The 19601-nt window shown below is 32.2% G+C and overlaps 2 protein-coding genes across 11 annotated transcripts; one reads left to right on the top strand and one right to left on the bottom strand.

The window, feature by feature from the left end:
* The first annotated feature begins 1994 nt into the window (after positions 1–1994).
* On the top strand, positions 1995–2465 carry LOC114180463 (uncharacterized mitochondrial protein AtMg00860-like). Its single transcript, XM_028066777.1, has 2 exons — positions 1995–2309; positions 2358–2465. The coding sequence occupies exons 1-2, from the start codon at positions 1995–1997 to the stop codon at positions 2463–2465; spliced, it is 423 nt and encodes a 140-aa protein (XP_027922578.1).
* An 11439-nt stretch (positions 2466–13904) lies between these two features.
* LOC114181546 (nuclear pore complex protein NUP85-like) lies at positions 13905–17330 on the bottom strand. Of its 10 annotated transcripts, XR_003603845.1 has the most exons (7): positions 17127–17330; positions 15605–15706; positions 15451–15507; positions 15189–15335; positions 14991–15061; positions 14804–14891; positions 13926–14212 (listed from the first exon to the last, which is right to left on the bottom strand). XR_003603845.1 is itself a non-coding variant. In XM_028068024.1 (5 exons), exons 2-5 carry the CDS (start codon positions 15616–15618, stop codon positions 14093–14095), a joined length of 369 nt encoding a protein of 122 aa, XP_027923825.1. In that variant the 5' UTR covers positions 15619–15706; positions 17127–17330; the 3' UTR covers positions 13905–14092. The 10 variants fall into 10 exon arrangements, 4 of the variants coding, with proteins under 4 accessions (XP_027923825.1, XP_027923824.1, XP_027923827.1 ...); XR_003603844.1 differs by lacking the exon at positions 13926–14212 and having other exon boundaries at positions 14590–14891; positions 14991–15090; XR_003603843.1 differs by lacking the exon at positions 13926–14212 and having other exon boundaries at positions 14590–14891; positions 17127–17329.
* Between the last annotated feature and the right edge of the window lie 2271 nt (positions 17331–19601).

Raw genomic sequence — 19601 nt, forward strand, 5'->3', positions numbered from 1 at the left:
TTACAAATCGGGAGAAAGAGAACCACAACGGAAATTACAAACAAACCTGTGTTGGCGGTGGTCGTGGCGGTCAGAATCGTCCGCCAATCGCAGTGTTTGACGGTGGCTCTGCGTTCTCCGTGCACGGAGCTGTTTTCTCGCTTCTGGCAGCCACGTGGTGGCCAGCGTCGACGTGGTGATCAAATAGGTCACGTAACTGTTGCTTCCCGGAATAATCGAATTCGAGGTTTCCTGCTCCTTGACGGGGTTCGAAACGGTTATATTCAAATACTTAGAGCTCGAAGACGGAGATCGAGAGACGGAGGGGGAAAGTCACAGCGACGGAGCGTCGACGCCGTTTGTTTCGCCATCAAAGGACGTGAAAACGGCTTCAACATAGGAAGGAGGGTCGAGGTAAGAGGAAGCGTCGGGGGAGTTAGGGTTTGGAAAGTACTGCGGCGGGGAGAGAAGGGGATCGGAGTCTGCCGGGGTGGAGACAATCGGCGGCGAGAGCGGGTGGTGGTGGAGAAGCGACGCTGTGTGTGTGGCGCAGCGGTGAGAAGAAGAGTCGCGTTGTGGTTTGGTGGTGGGGTGGGGGGTGCGTGCAGTAGGAATGGGTGGCAAAGGAATAGGAATAACAAAAATGGGTTTGATTTGATGTTTGCACGGGGAATAACAAAAAGGGTGGCAAAGGAATAGGAAAAAATTAAGAAAAGAAGAAAAACGAATTGTGGGTATGTGTGTTCGTAATTTCCATGAATGTGTGCAGTGTCCTCCACCTATTTTTGTCTTACGTGCCGGGCTGGCCCGTTTTGGCCCGCGGGTTGGCCCGACTGGCCAGCGGGCTTGACGGGCCGGGCTGTCATGGGCTGGCGGGCTAAAATTTGTGGCCTGGCCCATACCTTTTCAGCCGGGCTGGCGGGCCGGCCCATCGGGCCGGGCCCATTTTGCCATCCCTAATTAAAACTTTGTTAAGATGAAGCACGTGAACTATCATGGTATCTTTCGAATTTAAAATTGAAATAAAACAGAACATGCTGCAGCAAGTTATACCACAGAGTGATGGATGATTGTAGTGGGTAGATGAGGGACTTGGACTTGGCCCCAATTTTATATATATATATATATATATATATATATATATATATATATATATATATATATATAAATTGATATATCATATAACATATTTCTTTAAAATTTTAATACATTTTACAAAAATATTTTTTGACAAACATTGCAAAAAGTTGACAAAGTTATTAAATAGAATAACTTTTTTATTTTTTAGTAGTGCTATAGAGTAGTGTATAGAGCAGTATATAAGATGATTTTTTTAACCTCTGTATAATTTCCGATAATTGCTTTTAATTAAATACTAGTATACGGACTCGTGTGTACGTACGAGACTTATTTGTTTTATTTTGTATATTAAAATAATAAAATTGTGAAAGTATTATGTAATAAAATATTATGAAAATTAAGTTACATTGTTGTAAATGTTATTATTAAAGTAATGAAATAGTAAATCTAAGTGATGCAATAATAATTTCAGTTTTAAATATAATAAATAGAATTGATATCACAATATAAGACAATTAATTGATTTTACGAAATAATTATAATAGCCTATGATCCGTGCAAACATTTTTTTTATTTTAAATGTTTTTAGAATAATAATATAATTGTTATTATATTTATTAAACCATTAAAAATACTAATAATAATATTAATATAAATTATAAATTATAAAATTTTTAAAAGATTAAAATTCTATTTAGCAAAAATATTTAGTATAATAACGTTTTCTATAATAAAAAAAGCAAACTTATAATAATAACACCATTATAAATAGTAATAATAATAATAATAATAAAAATAATAATGATACCAATAATAATAATAATATTTATGTTATATATATTAATATTAATGGTAATAGTAAGGCTAATGTCAACTATAATGGTGTCCTGAGAGAGAAGGAGTTGTATGCCAAGTTGTCCAAGTGCGAGTTCTAGATGGATGAAGTGCAATTTTTGGGCCATGTAATATCTGCACAAGGCATTGTAGTGGATCCAACAAAGGTGGAGGCAGTGGTAAAGTGGGAGAATCCCAAGTCAGCGACGGAGATAAGGAGCTTCGTGGGTTTAGCTAGCTATTATAGGAGATTCATAGAAGGATTCTCCAAAATAGTGACGCCCCTAACACAACTCACTCGGAAGGATCAACCTTTCACTTGGACAGTTAAGTGTGAGGAGAGTTTCCAAGAGCTGAAACGAAGGTTGACGAGTGCTCCCATATTGATTATCTCGGATGTTGGGAAACCTTTTGAGGTGTATTGTGATGCCTCCCACCTTGGACTTGGTTGCGTGTTGATGTAGGACAAGAAGGCAGTGTCCTATGCTTCGAGGCAACTCAAGGTGCATGAGAGAAACTACCCTACTCATGACCTGGAGTTAGCAGATATTGTGTTTGCCTTGAAGATCTAGAGACACTATCTTTACGGTGCTCAATTTCACGTATTCAGCGATCATAAAAGTCTCAAGTATCTGTTTGATTAGAAGGAGCAGAACATGAGGCAGAGGAGGTGGATGGAGTTCTTGAAAGATTATGACTTCGAGCTCCTATATCATCCGGGGAAGGCAAATGTAGTGGCTGATGCCTTGAGTAGGAAGACTGTACATACTGCACACCTTATGATCAAAGAGGTGGAGTTATTAGAGCAATTCAGGGATATGAAGCTACAGGTTGAGTTGGAGTCTGGACTTATCAGATGTAGTAACCTGACTATATCTACTAACTTCCTGGACTCAGTCAGAGAAAGACAATTGTTGGATGCAAGTTTGAACAGAGTCAGGGAACAACTTGGGTCAGATGAGGCTAGATATTTTGCTTTGGGTAATGATGGCATACTAGGGCAGAGTGTGTGTGCCTGATGATGTTGAGGTGAAAAGGCTAATCCTTGAGGAAGGGCATAAGAGTCGTCTTAGCTTGCATCCCGACATGACTAAGATGTATTAGGACCTCAAAAAAACCTTCTGGTGGCAGGGGATGAAGAAAGATGCGGCACAGTTTGTATCAGCCTGTCTGACCTGTCAGAAGGCAAAGGTAGAGCACCAGAGACCTGGTGGGATCTTACAGCCCTTGGAGATACCAGTGTGGAAATGGGAAAACATCCTGATGGACTTTGTGACCCATTTGCCACAAACTTTTAGAGGGCACAACACCATCTGGGTTATAGTGGATCGACTAACCAAGAGTGCTCATTTCTTGACGATGAACTTGAGGATGTCCATGGCCAAGTTGGCCCAGTTGTACGTTAAGGAGATTGTGAGGTTGCACGGAGTACCTTTGAGTATAGTCTCCAACAGAGATCCACGGTTCACTTCACAATTTTGGCAGACGTTATAGAGTGCTTTGGGTAGCAAGCTCACCATGAGTTCAACTTATCATCCTCAGACCGATGGCCAGTCTGAGAGGACGATTCAGTCGCTTGAGGATTTGTTAAGAACATGCATACTGGATCATTTGGGTGCTTAGGATGAGGTATTGCCTTTGATAGAATTCACCTACAACAATAGTTTTCACACGAGCATTGGCATGACGCCATATAAGGCTCTTTATGGCAGGAAGTGTAGGACCCTTCTATGTTGGTATCAAGATGGGGAAGCAATGCTAGTCAGACCAGAATTGTTAGAACAAACTACTGAGAAAGTAAGAATGGTGAGAAATAAGATGTAGGCCTCTCAGAGTAGGCAGAAGGCTTATGCGGACCGCAAGAGGAGACCCTTGGAGTTCGCGGCTGGAGATCACATGTTCTTGAGGGTGACCCGAACCACTAGTGTGGGAAGGACTCTCCGCTCAAGGAAGCTTTCTCCTAAGTTTCTTGGTCCATATCAGATCTCGAGGAGGATTAGGCCGGTAGCTTATCAGATAGCTTTGCCTCCTCAGTTGGTAAATCTCCATCCAGTGTTCCATGTGTCGTAGCTGAGAAAGAATGTGTTTGATCCGGCTCATGTGTTAGAAGCTAAGGATATACAGATAAGAGAGGACCTCACTGTGGAAGTGCCACCCATTGCCTTGGAAGAGAGTCGAGTTGAGGAAGGGGAAAACCGGTCAGTCTTATCAAAGTCATATGGGATCGGAGGACCGGTGACTCTATTAGGAGTTGGAGGAGGATATGAGGAAATCACATCCACATCTGTTTACATGATAAGTTTCCATTTTCGAGGTCAAAAATTTTTGTTGTTGGGGAGAATGTAAGGCCCATTATTTCTCTATCCTTTTATTTTAAGGGCTGCCCCAATCTATTGGGCCTAAGGGCTAGCCCAAAGGGGAATTCAGACCTAATTTGCCCTAATCCTAACCATTCTACTCAGTTTCAGAAAATAGCCCCTTATCCTAAGAGCTGCAACCATCTTCCACTGCTAGGGTTTGGACCTTCACCACCTTTGAGCTAGTTCAGTCTCGTTCTCTGGGTCACTTATTTGGTCTGTCCGTAGGATTGTGGTGCTCACTATTGCGTATCAAAGTTCCTGCTAGCTCTTTCCACGTAAGGGAAGCTAGGATTTCTTGCATTTTCAAAACTGTTGCTTATTTTTTATCTATCTCAAGTTGGTATGAAGCGGGTGCTGTTGTGCTTGCATAAAAATGCTATGCTCTATGTTTTGGACATGAATGTATGGCTGCTGCAAGTACGAACAGTGGCGAGAACTGATAGTCTCGCCCAAGCGAGCTAGTCTCGCCCAAGCGAGCTAGTCTTGCCTAAGCGAGACTTGCAGAGGCTCGCCCAGACCTTCTGCGCGAGTTATCGCTCAGGCGGGCTATCTTTGTTTTGAGTGAGAGAATGCCTAGCTCAGGTGAGGAGATCTCACCTAAGCGAGCTAGCGTGAATGGCCACTGCTCCAGATTGTCGAGCTTTGGCCTAGGCGAAGGGAGCTCGCCTGAGCGAGAGTCCCTCTCGCCTGAGCGAGACCCTTCAGCCTAAGCGAGGAGCTGGGCGAGGGTATTGTGATTTTGTTGTTTTCTCTGTCCTTGGATAATTGGAAATTGTTTGATTTGGCTTGTCTACTATATATTTAAGAAAAGGTTAGTATAATGAAGTTACTAAACTGACCATTCTAATTCGTTGACACGTTTCCCAAATGGAGGATTTTTTCGTCTTTTCGATGTTTAAGCTTTCCCGCTTCTTCCTCCTTAATGGCTGACAATTATTTTGAATGATTCTGCATTTAATACTTTATTAAGATATTGATATTGATTGAATGTTGATTGACGTGTTGGGCTGCAGTTACTATTCTTCTTCTTCTTCAAGCAAAAAATTGTTTTCAATCTTCTTCTACAAAAGTTGATAGATCTAGAAAAAAAATTCTCCAGCCTCAAGGTTGTCTCCTTTTTCTTTTTCGTCTCCTATTTGTGTCGCCATATCCAGATGAAGGTAAGTTATAATAACTCAACTTTATTTTCGAGTTCTCCTTCTCGGTCTTCATAAAAGGTCTTTTTACTTCTTCTCAAAACTTATCCTTCTTCATCTTAACATTGGATCAAACGTTAGACATTGTTAAATAGCTTGAGTTCTCCTTTTTCATTAGAGGTTCTTCTTTTACTTTTGTTTTAACCGAACTTTTTTTCTATTTCATCTTTGCAAGTCTCCTTCATCAAATGGTATTCTTCTGTTTTTTATTTGGTGAAATATATCTAGACATCCTTGTCGCCGTTCTTAGATTTTGAGTCGACTTTCTTTTGGGTCTGCGGAAAGCATTAAAGGATATATTTGTTGGATTTTTTTATTTATTTATTTCCAATCGGGTTAGTTGGGTATATTTTTATGTTTTTGTTCTATACTTGGGGGTTTGCTAAATATTTTTGTAAAAAGCTTTGGTTTGTTGCTGAAATCGTTTCTTGCTTTTGTAGATTAGAGGATTTCAGATCCAAATGGCTAAATGGATCGAAGTTTGTTGCTGCATCATAACAAAATCAAGTTATTGCAATTTCATCTTTTATGTCATCCTTCACATGTTATTGTTTGCAATTAGGCTCATTGTTTGTTTGATATTTTCAGAATGGATGGGTACAATGGCAGAAGGCAATTTTATAGAACCAGAACAAAATCTTTCGGCCTCAAGGTTAGTTCTCCTTCTTGGCTTTTTTTTTTCTTACTTTTTGAAAGGCATTTTCATATTTGCTCTTACTTTTTCTTCACGAAAGCTTTAATTTTTTTGAGGGTTTTTGTGTTGAAGATGGTGTATCGTGGATTAGTACATTTTAGTAGTTGTTGAAAGTCAATAGCTTGAGTTTTCTTTCTTCTTCTTCATGGTCTTCGTCTACTTTTTTTTTTCTGTTTCGTAAACCTATCGTTGTGGGTTGAAGAAAAGGTTAAACCTTTTGATTTTAGAAGACATATTTACTATTTTTCGTTTTTAATCTTAGTGTTGTGTGTTTAGTTGCTTCTTTGATGTCTATTGGTTGTGGATTGAAGAATCAAACATGCTTAACAAAATTAGATTTGTACTGTCTATGAAGAATCAAACATGGTTGGTTGATTTCAAGGAAAATCCCAAGGTTGCACAGGAACATATGAAGAATCCTATGATGATGAACAAGATCCAAAAGGTGGTCAATGTTGGAATTGTCCAGATGAGGTAAATTTGTAGAAGAAAGACAATATTTGTTTGAAATTAAAAAATTAGGAAATTTTGACTTTTTTTTGTCGTGTTTTGTTTTAGTGTACTTCTTACTCCTTTTTTATATTTTATTTTGACATAATTTTATTTTAATTCAATCGGGGTGTGTTGTTTAAACTTTATCTTTTGGTTTTAACGAATTCGTCATAATTTTGGTTATTGCAGTTGCTTGGGTGTACTACAAGTATTGAGGCATATGTGAAGCTTGGAGAAGAATCTGAATACATTAAGATCACCTTCCGAGGGGACTACAGAAAGGAACACATTAGTATTATGTGAAAAATTAGTATGGGTACCCTATATCTGAATTTTATGTGTTGAGAATTTTTGTCCATCTTCAAGGGAAAAAAAATAAACTACTCAACAACCATAAATATGTTTTAGTACATAATATGAGAGCTTTGGTTTTGATGTTGAATAAAAAACTATTTGATTCAAGCTATTAGCATGGATGGTGTTGATCTTGCATGCTCTGTTTTTAAACTCAATTGCAGGAGGAGTGTGTTTCTTTAGTTAATTCAATTGCAAACCCAAATGTTACATTTGACGTAACAGAAAAAGGCAACAAGTCACTTGAGTTGAAGATTCAAAACCAGGTACTCTAAAAAATGTCTCTGACGAGCATGAATTGTTGTGGCGGTATGTCTTGCATTTTCAACATTATTTTTTTATGACAGTTATTTCCAATTTATCTTCTTCATATTTCTATCTTATAATTTCAAATTCTATTGATTATTCTTTTTGCTTCTCAAAGTTAAACCTATACAATAATGATAGGATAGGCAACTCAAGATGTTGTAATGGGTATAAAGATGAAAGTAATAGTATCCTTCATTAACAATGGCAATTGCAACGTCCACTGGTGATAGAAGGTTAACCATGACTTTTATGTTAATGTTGATAATAGAAGTGAAAAATATTGTTTGATCTTTGAGACAAAATTGTTGTTATTGTTGTTAATGTCATAACACAATGTTAGGCTGTATGTTAACAAAGATAACGATACATTGGTACTAGCGTATGATACAAAGGACCAAATTCATAATGTAGTTCTAACTAAATAGGTTAGACATATAGATGTTTGTGAAGTTTTGCATGAACTTTGTTGATAGTGTATAAAGTTTAATCAGTTGAATTTTCTTGACCTGGATTTAGATAAATATGATTTACTTCTAAGCTTTTCTAACTTAAATCATTGGTTGATTTCGTGTTTATGGTATTTAATCTAAATATTTATGTAACTGTTTTGTTTTCTACCATTGTATGGAGCATACAACATGACTGTTAAAGTAAACTATAGAGGTATGATTCCCTGTCATCACAAATGCAATTACCTAAGTCCTTATTTTCTTGACTCTTGCATCTTTGTTTAAGAGTCCATTCGATATTTAACTTCATTGTTTGATTTCCAAATTGTTGGGATATAATCTCATTAAAGATTCTAAATTTTGTTTTAGATGAATAGAGGAACAATTATTATAGATGTTATCACCTACATTGAGAAGCTGCAAGACAAAGTCTAGAGTCTTATCACTGATTTTGTTTTGTTGTTTTGCAATTAACTTTGGTTCACTGTATCTCATGAACTTGAGATATTTTAATTACCCTTCTTTGAATTGTAATGTATTAGCTATAACTATCTCGGTATATATCATTTTAACATTGAATTTTGAATTGTACCAAGAAAATACGTATGTTTAGCATTTAAGAATATTCACTCAAAATGAATGTTCTATTTTTTGGTTAGAAATTTTATAGCATTAACAACGTTGTATGTGAATATTGTGGTGCTGATAATTGACTTTTTCAATGTTTGCAGGATATAACTTATGCTACAACCTTGGAATGATAATTAATGACAAGATTTGTTGAGATCCTACGAGACTTTATTTTATTGTAATAATGATTACAATATTAGTGGCAGAACACATGATTATTTTATGTCAATTAAGATTCATAAACCATTCTTCCATTTCAATTATTTTAGAACCAAACTTAGTATTTCTTTCATATATTTGTTCATTTTTCTAACACCAATTATGTCACGAGCATTTGATTAATTTTTTAACAATTTAACAAGTAATTATAAAATAAACAATTTATGTGCTTAACAAAATACCTAAATAACTTATAAATATAATCTGCTTAATGAAATACCTAAATAACTTATAATTATAATCTGCTTAACGAAATACCTAAAGAACTTACACAATATACTTACATTTTACTTAAACCACGACCACATGTACTTATGCTTTTCATTTTAATATAATATATAACTTAAACTTATATATCAATTAGTATCAATTTCATAATTTAAAACAAACAAATCCATATCTAACTATTATTTTTTAATCTAATTATTATTAATAATAATAATATTAGTATAATCTATTATTATTATTATTAATATAACAACAATTACATTAATTATATAATAGTAAAATATAATATTATAATTAAAATTTTATTAACTAAAAAATGCAGTATAATATGCACCAATATTAATAACATATTTATATATTTATTATTTAATACTGTTATTACAACTATTTCTTTTAATTAACTTAACTAAAATAATAAATTAATTATCATACATAATTAAATTAATAAAAAAACAATTAAATTAATATTTCATTTATATATATATATATAATAACAAAAAAATATATTTTAAAAATTACAAAAAAATCAAAAACCACGACATGTGCATACGTATTTCATTTTAATTTAATATACATGTGTTTATATCTACATGTGTTTCTATTTAAAATTTTTAATATCAATTTCATGTTGTATTTATTTTATACGGGACCATATTATACAATATGCTTACATTTTACTCTAACCATATGCGTGGATACACATTTTATTTTAATATAGTATACATGTATTTATATCTACATGTGGTTTTATTTAAAAAATATAACATCAATTTCATGTTGTATTATTTTATACGGGATAATATTACACAATATGTCTACATTTTATTCTAACAACGACGTCCCTGGATACACATATTATTTTAATATAATATACATATGTGTTTATATCTACATGTATTTCTATTTAAAAATTTTAACATCAATTTCATGTTATATATATATATATATATATATATATATATATATATATATATATATATATATATATTTGTACGGGGTCGTATTACACCATATGCCTACATTTTACTTTAATAAAGACTCATACATACACATTTCAATTTGATATAACATTGAAGTGTTTATATATACATGTGTTTCTATTTAAATATTTTAACATCAATTTTATGTTGTATTTAATTTATAGGGACCATATTACATAATATGTCTACATTTTACTTTAATGATGACTCATGGATATGCATTTTATTTTAGTATAATATACATGTTTTTATTTATATCTACATGTGTTTATATTTAAAATTTTTAACATCAATTTTATGTTGTATATTTTATATGGGACCATATAACACCATATGTCTACATTTTACTTTAATAACGATCTGTGCATATATATTTCATTTTAATATAACATACAAGTATTTATATATACATGTGTTTCTATTCAAAATATTTAAATCAATTCAATATTGTATTTCCTTTATACGGAATCATATCACATAATATATCTACATTCTACTTTAACAACAACGTATATATACGCATTTTAATCTAATTTAATGATAATATTATTGTTAATAATTTTAATATTATTTATTATTATTAATACCATTGTTATAAATTGTTTTAATTAATTAAATTGATAACATATTTAAATAATAAAATTAATCATTGTATGCAATTAAACCAATAATAATAATCATTTAAATAATTGATTTATATAATAATAATAAATTTTTTGTTTTAAAAATTACAAAACATAAAAAATGAAAAAACACGACTCGTGCGTATGCACGGGTCTCCTACTAGTTATATTAAAAGCACTAGGTATGATCTTGGCATGTGATTTTATATGAGATGGTTGGTAATTAAAGTGGCATGGTATTGATATGACATACAATTCTACACTCATGGTTTGGGAAGGATGAGTTGGTATGGATTCAACATTGAATATGAATGAGGATTGGTTATAAAGGTTGGCGTGAGGTTTATGTGTATGATAAATATTACTTGGTTGTTTGAATATGATCGGTATGTGGTCAGTACGTAAACCCATGAGCCTCTAGGTGAGACCCCATGGTAGTGCTTCAGTGGTCGAGACGTAATTCCATGACCCTTGTTAGTAGGAGTTCATGGTGGTGCCCCATCTATATAATTTGGTAAGGATTCAAGGTAAGTTTGCATCTTGACACTCTAAGGAGTTAGTTAGTCTCACTTAGAGCAGACTGACTCTTGTGGTAAGAGTAGCAGGAGGCCTGAAACTCACTAAGGGCTAACCTTGTGTGTGGGGGATTGAGACATTGTAACATTTGTAACACTTAGCTCGGGGGTGAGCAGAGAAATCCACCACAAGTGCAAGCATTCACTGAATCCGACTAAAGTATATGTATCTGGATGAGTCGAGTCTGAGTCTTAGTGTATTGTTTGCGAGTCAAAACATGATTTGGTTGACATATATTCATTTGTCTCTGAAATAGCATGTATCTGTATGATAAAATGTTTTGTGCTCTAGCTTACCCTTTTGCTTGTTTGGTTGCTTTGTATGTGGTTCTTCTCCTTTGCGATGATCATCAATTTATTGCTGTGAGTAGATGCGAGAGGTATTCGAGGCCAACAGGGAAGAAATTATTCCGTTGCATAGTCTACCTAGACTGGACTTCTTTTATTTGGGGCGTTTCCCTAGGGCTATGGCCCACGTACTGTTTTGACTTTTGATGTATTATCAACTACTATTATGTCCTTGTTATTATTTCTGTATTTGGCATCGTGGTGTGCCTAGTTCCTCTTTTGACTCAGTTTGCACAACTGTATGGAGTGAGGTTTATACTCCGAGATCGCGCCATTATATTCTTGTGTGATACCTCTTTAATTAGGGTTATAAATTAAATGGGGCATTACAATAATAATCTATAATTATATATAAATATACATTAACAACAAAACTAATAAAACTGACAAGTAAATGAATTACGATCCCGTAGTAAATTAATTTAAGATTTATTTCTAACTATAATAATAATAATATCATTATAATAATATCTTGTAGTGATAATAATAATAATAATAATACAATAACTACATATATAACGAGATATACATTTGTTGTGTCCTCTTTTGTTTATACAATTTTATCCTCTTAATTATTATTTGTTAAATTAAAATAATTATTCATAATAAAAATTAGGTTAAATTATTCATTTGGTCCCAATTTTCGTATGTAAATTTGAATTTGGTCCCTTAATTTTTAAAAGTGTTAACTAGGTCCCTAATTTTGATAATTTGTTTCAATGAAGCCCCTTCCGTTAAAATAGTAGAAACGATGTTAAGAGCACAATGACGTGCAGATGTTAGACGGAACTGAACAGTGAAGTGGCACATTAAATGTGGTACTCATAGAAATTTGAATGCTGTAATAAATAAATAATTTCGAAAAAAAAAATTATGCTAGGGTTTGCCAGCAAATTGGGGATTATTCTAGAGTTTGCCGCAGAGTGTGAAACTCAACCTGCCTAAACCAGAGTGGATGAATTTCTTGTTTGATTCCACGTTCCAGAAACATTGATGCTATTCTTGCACACCACATTTGAATTCCCACAACCGAATCAACCTTCACAGCCTCTCTTAGAACAAAAACATTGATGCTATTCTTGCACCCCAAACTAGTTAAATTAACCACTTCAGTACTCAGCACAAAAAAATGCAGGAAGACCACCATCTACGGGGCAATTAAATGCTATTGCTCCTCCAATATTTACACTAGACGTATATCCAAGAGAACCGCAATTATATAACAAAGTGTACTCATCATCATTAGAAGTGTATTTAAAGAAATCAGGATCCAACAGCAGAACCAAAACTCCTCTCCAAATCAGTTCTTTCTATTTCCTCCCAATCATCCTCATCCTCTAACAAGTCCTTGTTTTTTTCACCGATATCCTCGTTCCTACCAGATTCATCAATCTGATTATAGTTTTTTTTGAACTGCAAGATCTCAACCTCTTCAGCTTTGAGCACTCTAGAAGAATCATACTCCACCAGTTCCACCTCAACTTCGTTAATTTTCACAACCCTTCCTTTCTCCAATTTCGGTCACGAACGCAAACCCTAGAATAATCCCCAATTTGCTGGCAAACCCTAGAATAATTCCCAATTTGCTAGTTAACACAGACGCTGATTCTGTTTTATTACATATTAAATGCACACCATTTTTTTTTCGAAATTATTTATTTATTAGAATATTCAAATTTCCATGTGTACCACACTTAATGTGCCACTTCACTGTTCAGATCCATCTAACATTTCTACGTCACTGTGCTCTTAACGTCGTTTCTGCCATTTTAACGGAAGGGGCTTTATTGAAACAAATAATCAAAATTAGGGACCTAGTTAACACTTTTAAAATGAGGGACCAAATTCAAATTTACATACGAAAATTGGGACCAAATGAATAATTTAACCTAAAAATTATTTGTCCATTTTATCATTTTAATAATTTTAGTATCTATTTTTTTTAATTCAAATAATTGCACATATATAAAAATAAAATGAACAAAACAACAAATAAAAAGGGCAAGTAATTGAAATATGATTCCATAGTAAAAATATGTAAAATGTGTATTTAAAAATAACAATAATAGATAATAATAATAACACTAAAATAATATCGCGTAATGATAAAAATAAAAATAATAATAATAATAATAATAATACAACTATATATATATATATATATATATATATAGAGGTAAACATCTTTGGTATCCTTTTTTGTTTTTTCAATTTTATCCTTTTAATTGTTATATTTTAAACTTAAATTATTATTTAAAATAAAAAAATTATTTTTCAGTTTTATTATTTTACTAATTTTAGTAACTATTTTTTTGAATGAAAATTATTATTTAAATGGAAAGATAAATAAACAACAAAACAAATAAAAGGGTCAAGTAATTGAAATAATAATAATAACTATTATAATAATTATAGTTTTAATTAATAATAATAGTAATAATAATATAATAATAATAGAAATAATTGTAATTAATAATAATAATAATAATAATAATAATAATAATACTTATAGTTAGTAGTAATACTCATTATAATAATTATAGTTGATAAGGTTGATAACAACAATTATAGTTAATAACAATAATTATAATAATAGTTATTGTAAAACCCTCTTTTTATTTTCTGCTCTAATTTAGAAAGGCTGCCCCAAATCAGTTGGACCTAGGGTTGGCCCATAGGGAGCCAAAGATCCTAATTTGCCCTAACACTCTAGTTTCACTCACTTTCAGAAAACATTCGTTCTCACGCTCTCCTTGCTTCCCAACAGCAAACTCTGTTAGGGTTTGGTTCCCCATCCTCTCCAAGCAAGCTCAAGCTCTTCCACTCTATGTAAGTTGCTTCTAGGCTCATAGTAGTTCCCTTCTACGAAAATTGGGACCAAATGAAATTTTCTAGAATAAACATTAGAAGGCTTTTACAGCCAAAATCAAATATCATTCACGTGAGGAATTCAACCACATCTACTGCTATTGCTTATCCTAAAACAAAAATAAGAAACAAAGAAACCCATAGCCCATCATGTTATAATATAAACCATCATTCAAGAAATCAATTTCATATTATGAAATCACTAGCATAAAAATTGTGACATTGGTATCAACGTAACTCAAGAGCCAAACAAAGCACATCATAATTAAAGCCTTATATATATATATATATATATATATATATATATATATATATATATATATATATATATATATATATATAAACACATCACTACTACAAGACAATCATTCTTCTGATAAAAAGTTAAATTTCAGCTCACATGATAAGCTGGTGAGTGTATTATCCTTAACAACTAGCTTTTGAGGATGGTTTTCCCAAGTGCTTGGGTGCTTATCACAAGGTGTTGCCAACTAGATCAGATAATAACAAGTGAAAAAGACTAAATTATACAATCAACACACAATTTTACCATAGTGAAAGTAATCACAGAAGTGTGACCAATACCAGCATGAGGGAGCCTACAACTTGCCTGGCTAGCTTAGTTGATTTTCCACCAGATACCTTCTGAAGGGATTCCTTGAAATCCTTATACCTGATATTTATATAATATTTAATAAATGCAAGAACTAAGAAAATAATATATAACTAGACAAAGCTAAGGAAACAAGAAAATGCATTGGATAACTCATACTTGTGCAAAAACTCAAGACCCCCAACAGGCTTAGATTCAGAACTTAGTAGTTCAATCATGCCTTCCCATTGCTGTAAGAGAATGGAAAACAACTAGAAATCTAAATAATTATGAAGAAAACAAATTCGTAAATAGGAATAAACTAGTATATATGAAAAACTTTCAGTAATTTATTTATTGGAGTATTATGAGAACTACCTTGAAGCTTTCATCAAATATTGACTTTCCAACAGAATCAAATAACTGTTGGGCAATCCTATCAAGACAAATAGAATCTTGGGCTTGTTGAAGCCAAAATACCCCAACACCCTTATGACCATCCTTCTAGTGGTATACTCCAGCAATCTACATATTTCTTATGCAGGTCAGTTTTTGTTGTGAACAATAGATTATTAGGATAAAATATAGTCTTAATATCATAAAGCTCAAGCTAGACACACAATTAAGATCTGTAAGTTACCTTCATAATGTTTGAACTAATACCATCAAGCTCATACAAGTGGAATATTTCAATGTTCTACAAGAGTAGCAAGTATATGTTTGTCACTCAAATTATATCAACCAATATACTTGGGAATAGATAGTAACTAACATTAAGAAGCTAAAATAGTTACCTTAAGCAACACATTATTGTGTTGAACAAATTGCCTATACAATGAATTCTCTAACAAGCCCATTCCTTGCTTCATGCACAATGAAAAATATATTGGAGCTATCTGCAGATATGTAAACATTAGACCATAAGAGCACTAAACAAATTACTTTCTCAAATAACATTATCATTTTCATCAAACTCTAATCTCATAAAAATCTTTCATTTCGTAAAGCTTGTTTTTGTCTGTTGGTATTGGTAAATCCTGTTTATTTTGAGACATTAGTATCATCCTTGATAAAGTCAGCCTTGGATTTATAGAATTCACCTACATCACCGTCACATTGTATAAAAACTAACTATATCAAATCTTGATGTGGTAATAATCAAGTGGTAGGTTACATTGAAAATGCATTTATAAGTTTCAAACTTAAAGCACTAGTAGCTTTCCAGTTAAAAGGAGGAAGCTTCCAAAACAAGTGTATAGAAATTGAGCAAATTAGGGTAGATAAGATGAAACTGGAGCCAGGTTTGGGAACCTTCCCTTTCAATTTAAGCTTATAACAGACAGAAAATAAACTCATTTGCCTATAACAGACAGAAAATAAACTCAGTAAAATGAACCATGCTAGTTGAAAGCATGCTTGATTGCATATCTTCTACAAGGCTAGATATTACAACATAGTCAATCAAACTCAAGATTTACATTTGGCTTCTTCAAAGAAATAAAGCCAAGCTAGACCAACATATTTTATTGTGCATTGAGCTTGAGCTTATAGTGCTCAGCTTGACTCATCTACCCCTCCAACAACAAGGATAGCCAAATAATGTCATTGTGCTATGATAAATTTTTTAGACACACCATTTAGATCAAAGTCAAACCACCACGGACAAGATTTAGTCATCTAATCCTCAATAGGTGTAACTCCAACCATCCACTAGACATGCTCATTCACTTACACAACTTCTCATCCACTATAATGGTGACACTTCAGAACCCAACATTCAGAACCACAACCATAAGTAAGCTTACTCAAGTTTTTGATCCCTTGTATTTATAAAATTCATAACCACAAGAACACCTTTCAGACATTATCACATAAAACACCACCCTGATGCTAAACAATTGACTATTTCATTCCCTTAGAGTATACGAGCATCATATTTAAGCAGCATTTCCAGCTCCATACATTAATAGGCACCAGCCTTAGGCACAAAAAAAAAAACAAAAAAGAAATAGTTTCCGAAACATTATTAGTATGGGAAAAGACAAAAAGGATCTGTTCAGAAATTTTTATTCATGAACACTTCTAGGTGAAAAAACAATTAAAAGTCATTGTAGAAAAAAAGTTGAAACAAATAAACATCGACAAACTTATGCATAAACTAATACAGTGATATAATAACCCAAAGAACTTAACTAGAATACACTCTTAAGTTTCAACCTCTTAAAACTGATTCAGAGCAAGATGAATGTAATTGGAGTGAATAAGAGATTTAGGGCATGAGAAATTCGAAAATCAAAAAGGGAAAAGAAACCTTACTAATTGAACGTTGTGATTGAGAGATGCACAATCGAAGAGCGAAATTGGTTTCAGACGAAGATTCGCAACGTGAAAATGTCTTTTCTTATTCGAGACGAAGATTTGAAGCATAGGTTTTACAAGCATCGTGGAAGATAAGCACTTGGGAGAAAAAGTAAAAATAATACGGGCAAAGGAAAAGATGAAAATGAGTCAAAATGTAAAGCTTTGCTAGGCTTCATTAAAAAAATGATTGGGACTTCTCAGGGGTTTGAAAAACCCCAATTACGTGTTGATTTTACTGGAGGTTGTTTTAACCCCTAAAAAAAAACCCTATTAAAATACCTTTTTCTTGTAGTATATTTTTTTTAATTGAAATAATTGTTCAAATGTATAGATTAATGAACAATAAAACAAATAAAAATGACAAGTAATTGAAACATGATTCTTACATAGTAAGTAAAAGTAAAATGTGTATCTAACAATAATAATAAAAGCAATAATAATAATAATAACAATTATAATAATTATAGTTTTTATTAATAATAGTAATATAATAATAGAAATAGTTATAATTAATAATAATGATAATAATATTTATAGTTGATAGTAATAATGATTATTAATTATAGTTGATAATAATATCCCGTGACGAATCTTGACCAATAATTTTGGAGAAGTCAAACTAATTTATAGTAAAAAATTTTGAACTCATCAATAATTTATTCGGAATAAAAAACTCTAGTTATTCCTTTTTTAATGTAAATAACTATATTGTCTTTAAGAAATTCATCTTTCTTCTTATTCCGAATTTTGTTTTGATAATAAGATTGACATAATTCAATAATGATTGACAAATCCTTCAAATTTGAATGGGTATGAACATCAACAGTAAGATGTTGGAGTAAAATTTTAAACTAATCATATATTTATCAATATACCTATTTTTTTTTAAGTTTAAGACAAAAAAATAATTTATCATAATCTAATAAATATTGAGACGTAATTACTAACAAAAATATATAATAGTAATAATATTATATATTACAAATAAGAGTAATAACTTTACTACTGATAATGTTAATAATACTAATAGTAATAATATATAATAGTAACATATAATAATAATAACAATTTTATTATTATTATTATTAAAATAATAATACTAATATTTGTTATAATTTTACTACTATCACTATAAATAATATTTATAATAATATTATTAATAATTAGAAATACTAATAATTATAAAAATATTTCAAATAATAATATTATTTATAATTAATATTATAGTTGAAATTAGAGCTGTCAAAATGGGTTGAAACCCGCAAGTCAACCCGGCTCACACGGGTTCAGGCCGAGTTGGGTTGAAATATTTTTACAAATTTCAATACGGATTGATTTTTGACCCGACATTTAGAACCCGACTCATCCGGGTTGAACCCGTGGTGAGTCAGGTTGGCTCATCAACATGCAGATAAAAGGGTCACACAAGTGTTTTTTTTTTTATTAAGTTGGGCTTTATTGGGTCATGTTAAGTTGTTTTTTTATCCCACACGTAAATAATTTGTATTTTTTTATTTTGGTTTATATTTGGATTGTATTAAAGTTTATTTAGATTTTAATTAGAATTACAATTTAGTTTTGATTGAAAAAAATAAAAAAATAATATATTTTTTAATTAAGTGAATCCGTGAGTCAATCCGTTTAACCCACCAACCCGTGGTGGACCGGGCCAGTTCAAATTTTTTTGGCTCGCTAAAAAGTGAGCCGGGTTGGGTTGGCTCACTAAATCATCAACCCGTGATGGTCGAGCCGGGTTGGGCCAGGTTACCCATTTTGACAACTCTAGTTGAAATTATAAAGAAATGAAAAAATAAAAACAAATTGACTTTTGTAGGATTTGAACCCGAGTCCTTTTATACCAGACTTTTAAAATGATGAAAAAACTATTTTTTATGATACGTGTCAATAAAAGAAAATGGGTGATGTAGTAACTTTTGTAGTATCTTCTTTTCTTAATTTGTAATAGATTCTTTTGTTGTTTGAAACTTGTATAAATCAGATTAGATAGTTTCTGATTGTTGTTTTAAGATTAGACTAGGTTGTTGTTAGTGGCAGATCTTCGATCAATATTTTTGGATGTCAAAATTTTGGTTGAATTACTCTTTTGGTCCATTTTTTGTTAAAAAATGTCAAGTTGGTCTTCTAGTTTTTTTAGTCTCAATTTGGTCCGATTTTTTTAAAAATTGATGCAATTTGCTTATTTTCATTAAATTTCTTGAAGCGGAGCAAGGATTTTTCATCATGATTGACTCTAAGATTATGTCAGTTACACCAACAAAACAAATCATCCTTATTCACAACTTCAATTTTGATTAAAAAACCTTGATCTGATTTAGAAAATTTAACGAAAAATGACCAAATTGCATCATTTTTTCAAAAACCGATATCAAATTGGGACTAAAAAAACTAAAGGACTAACTTCACATTTTT

The sequence above is a fragment of the Vigna unguiculata genome, chromosome 4 (assembly GCF_004118075.2).
Source record: "Vigna unguiculata cultivar IT97K-499-35 chromosome 4, ASM411807v1, whole genome shotgun sequence".
Taxonomy (NCBI): Eukaryota; Viridiplantae; Streptophyta; class Magnoliopsida; order Fabales; family Fabaceae; genus Vigna; species Vigna unguiculata.

Bases quoted from the DNA above. Each gene is read 5' to 3' on its own strand.
- LOC114180463 (XM_028066777.1), top strand. From the start codon at position 1,995: ATGGATGAAGTGCAATTTTTGGGCCATGTAATATCTGCACAAGGCATT. The intron at 2,310-2,357 runs GTGTATTGTGAT...GTGTTGATGTAG, and splicing joins ATGTTGGGAAACCTTTTGAG to GACAAGAAGGCAGTGTCCTA.
- LOC114181546 (XM_028068023.1), bottom strand. The intron at 14,892-15,188 runs GTAGTTCTCATA...TATAAATATCAG, and splicing joins TATTTGATGAAAGCTTCAAG to GTATAAGGATTTCAAGGAAT. The intron at 14,710-14,803 runs GTATTGGTCACA...TATCTGATCTAG, and splicing joins TTGTAGGCTCCCTCATGCTG to TTGGCAACACCTTGTGATAA.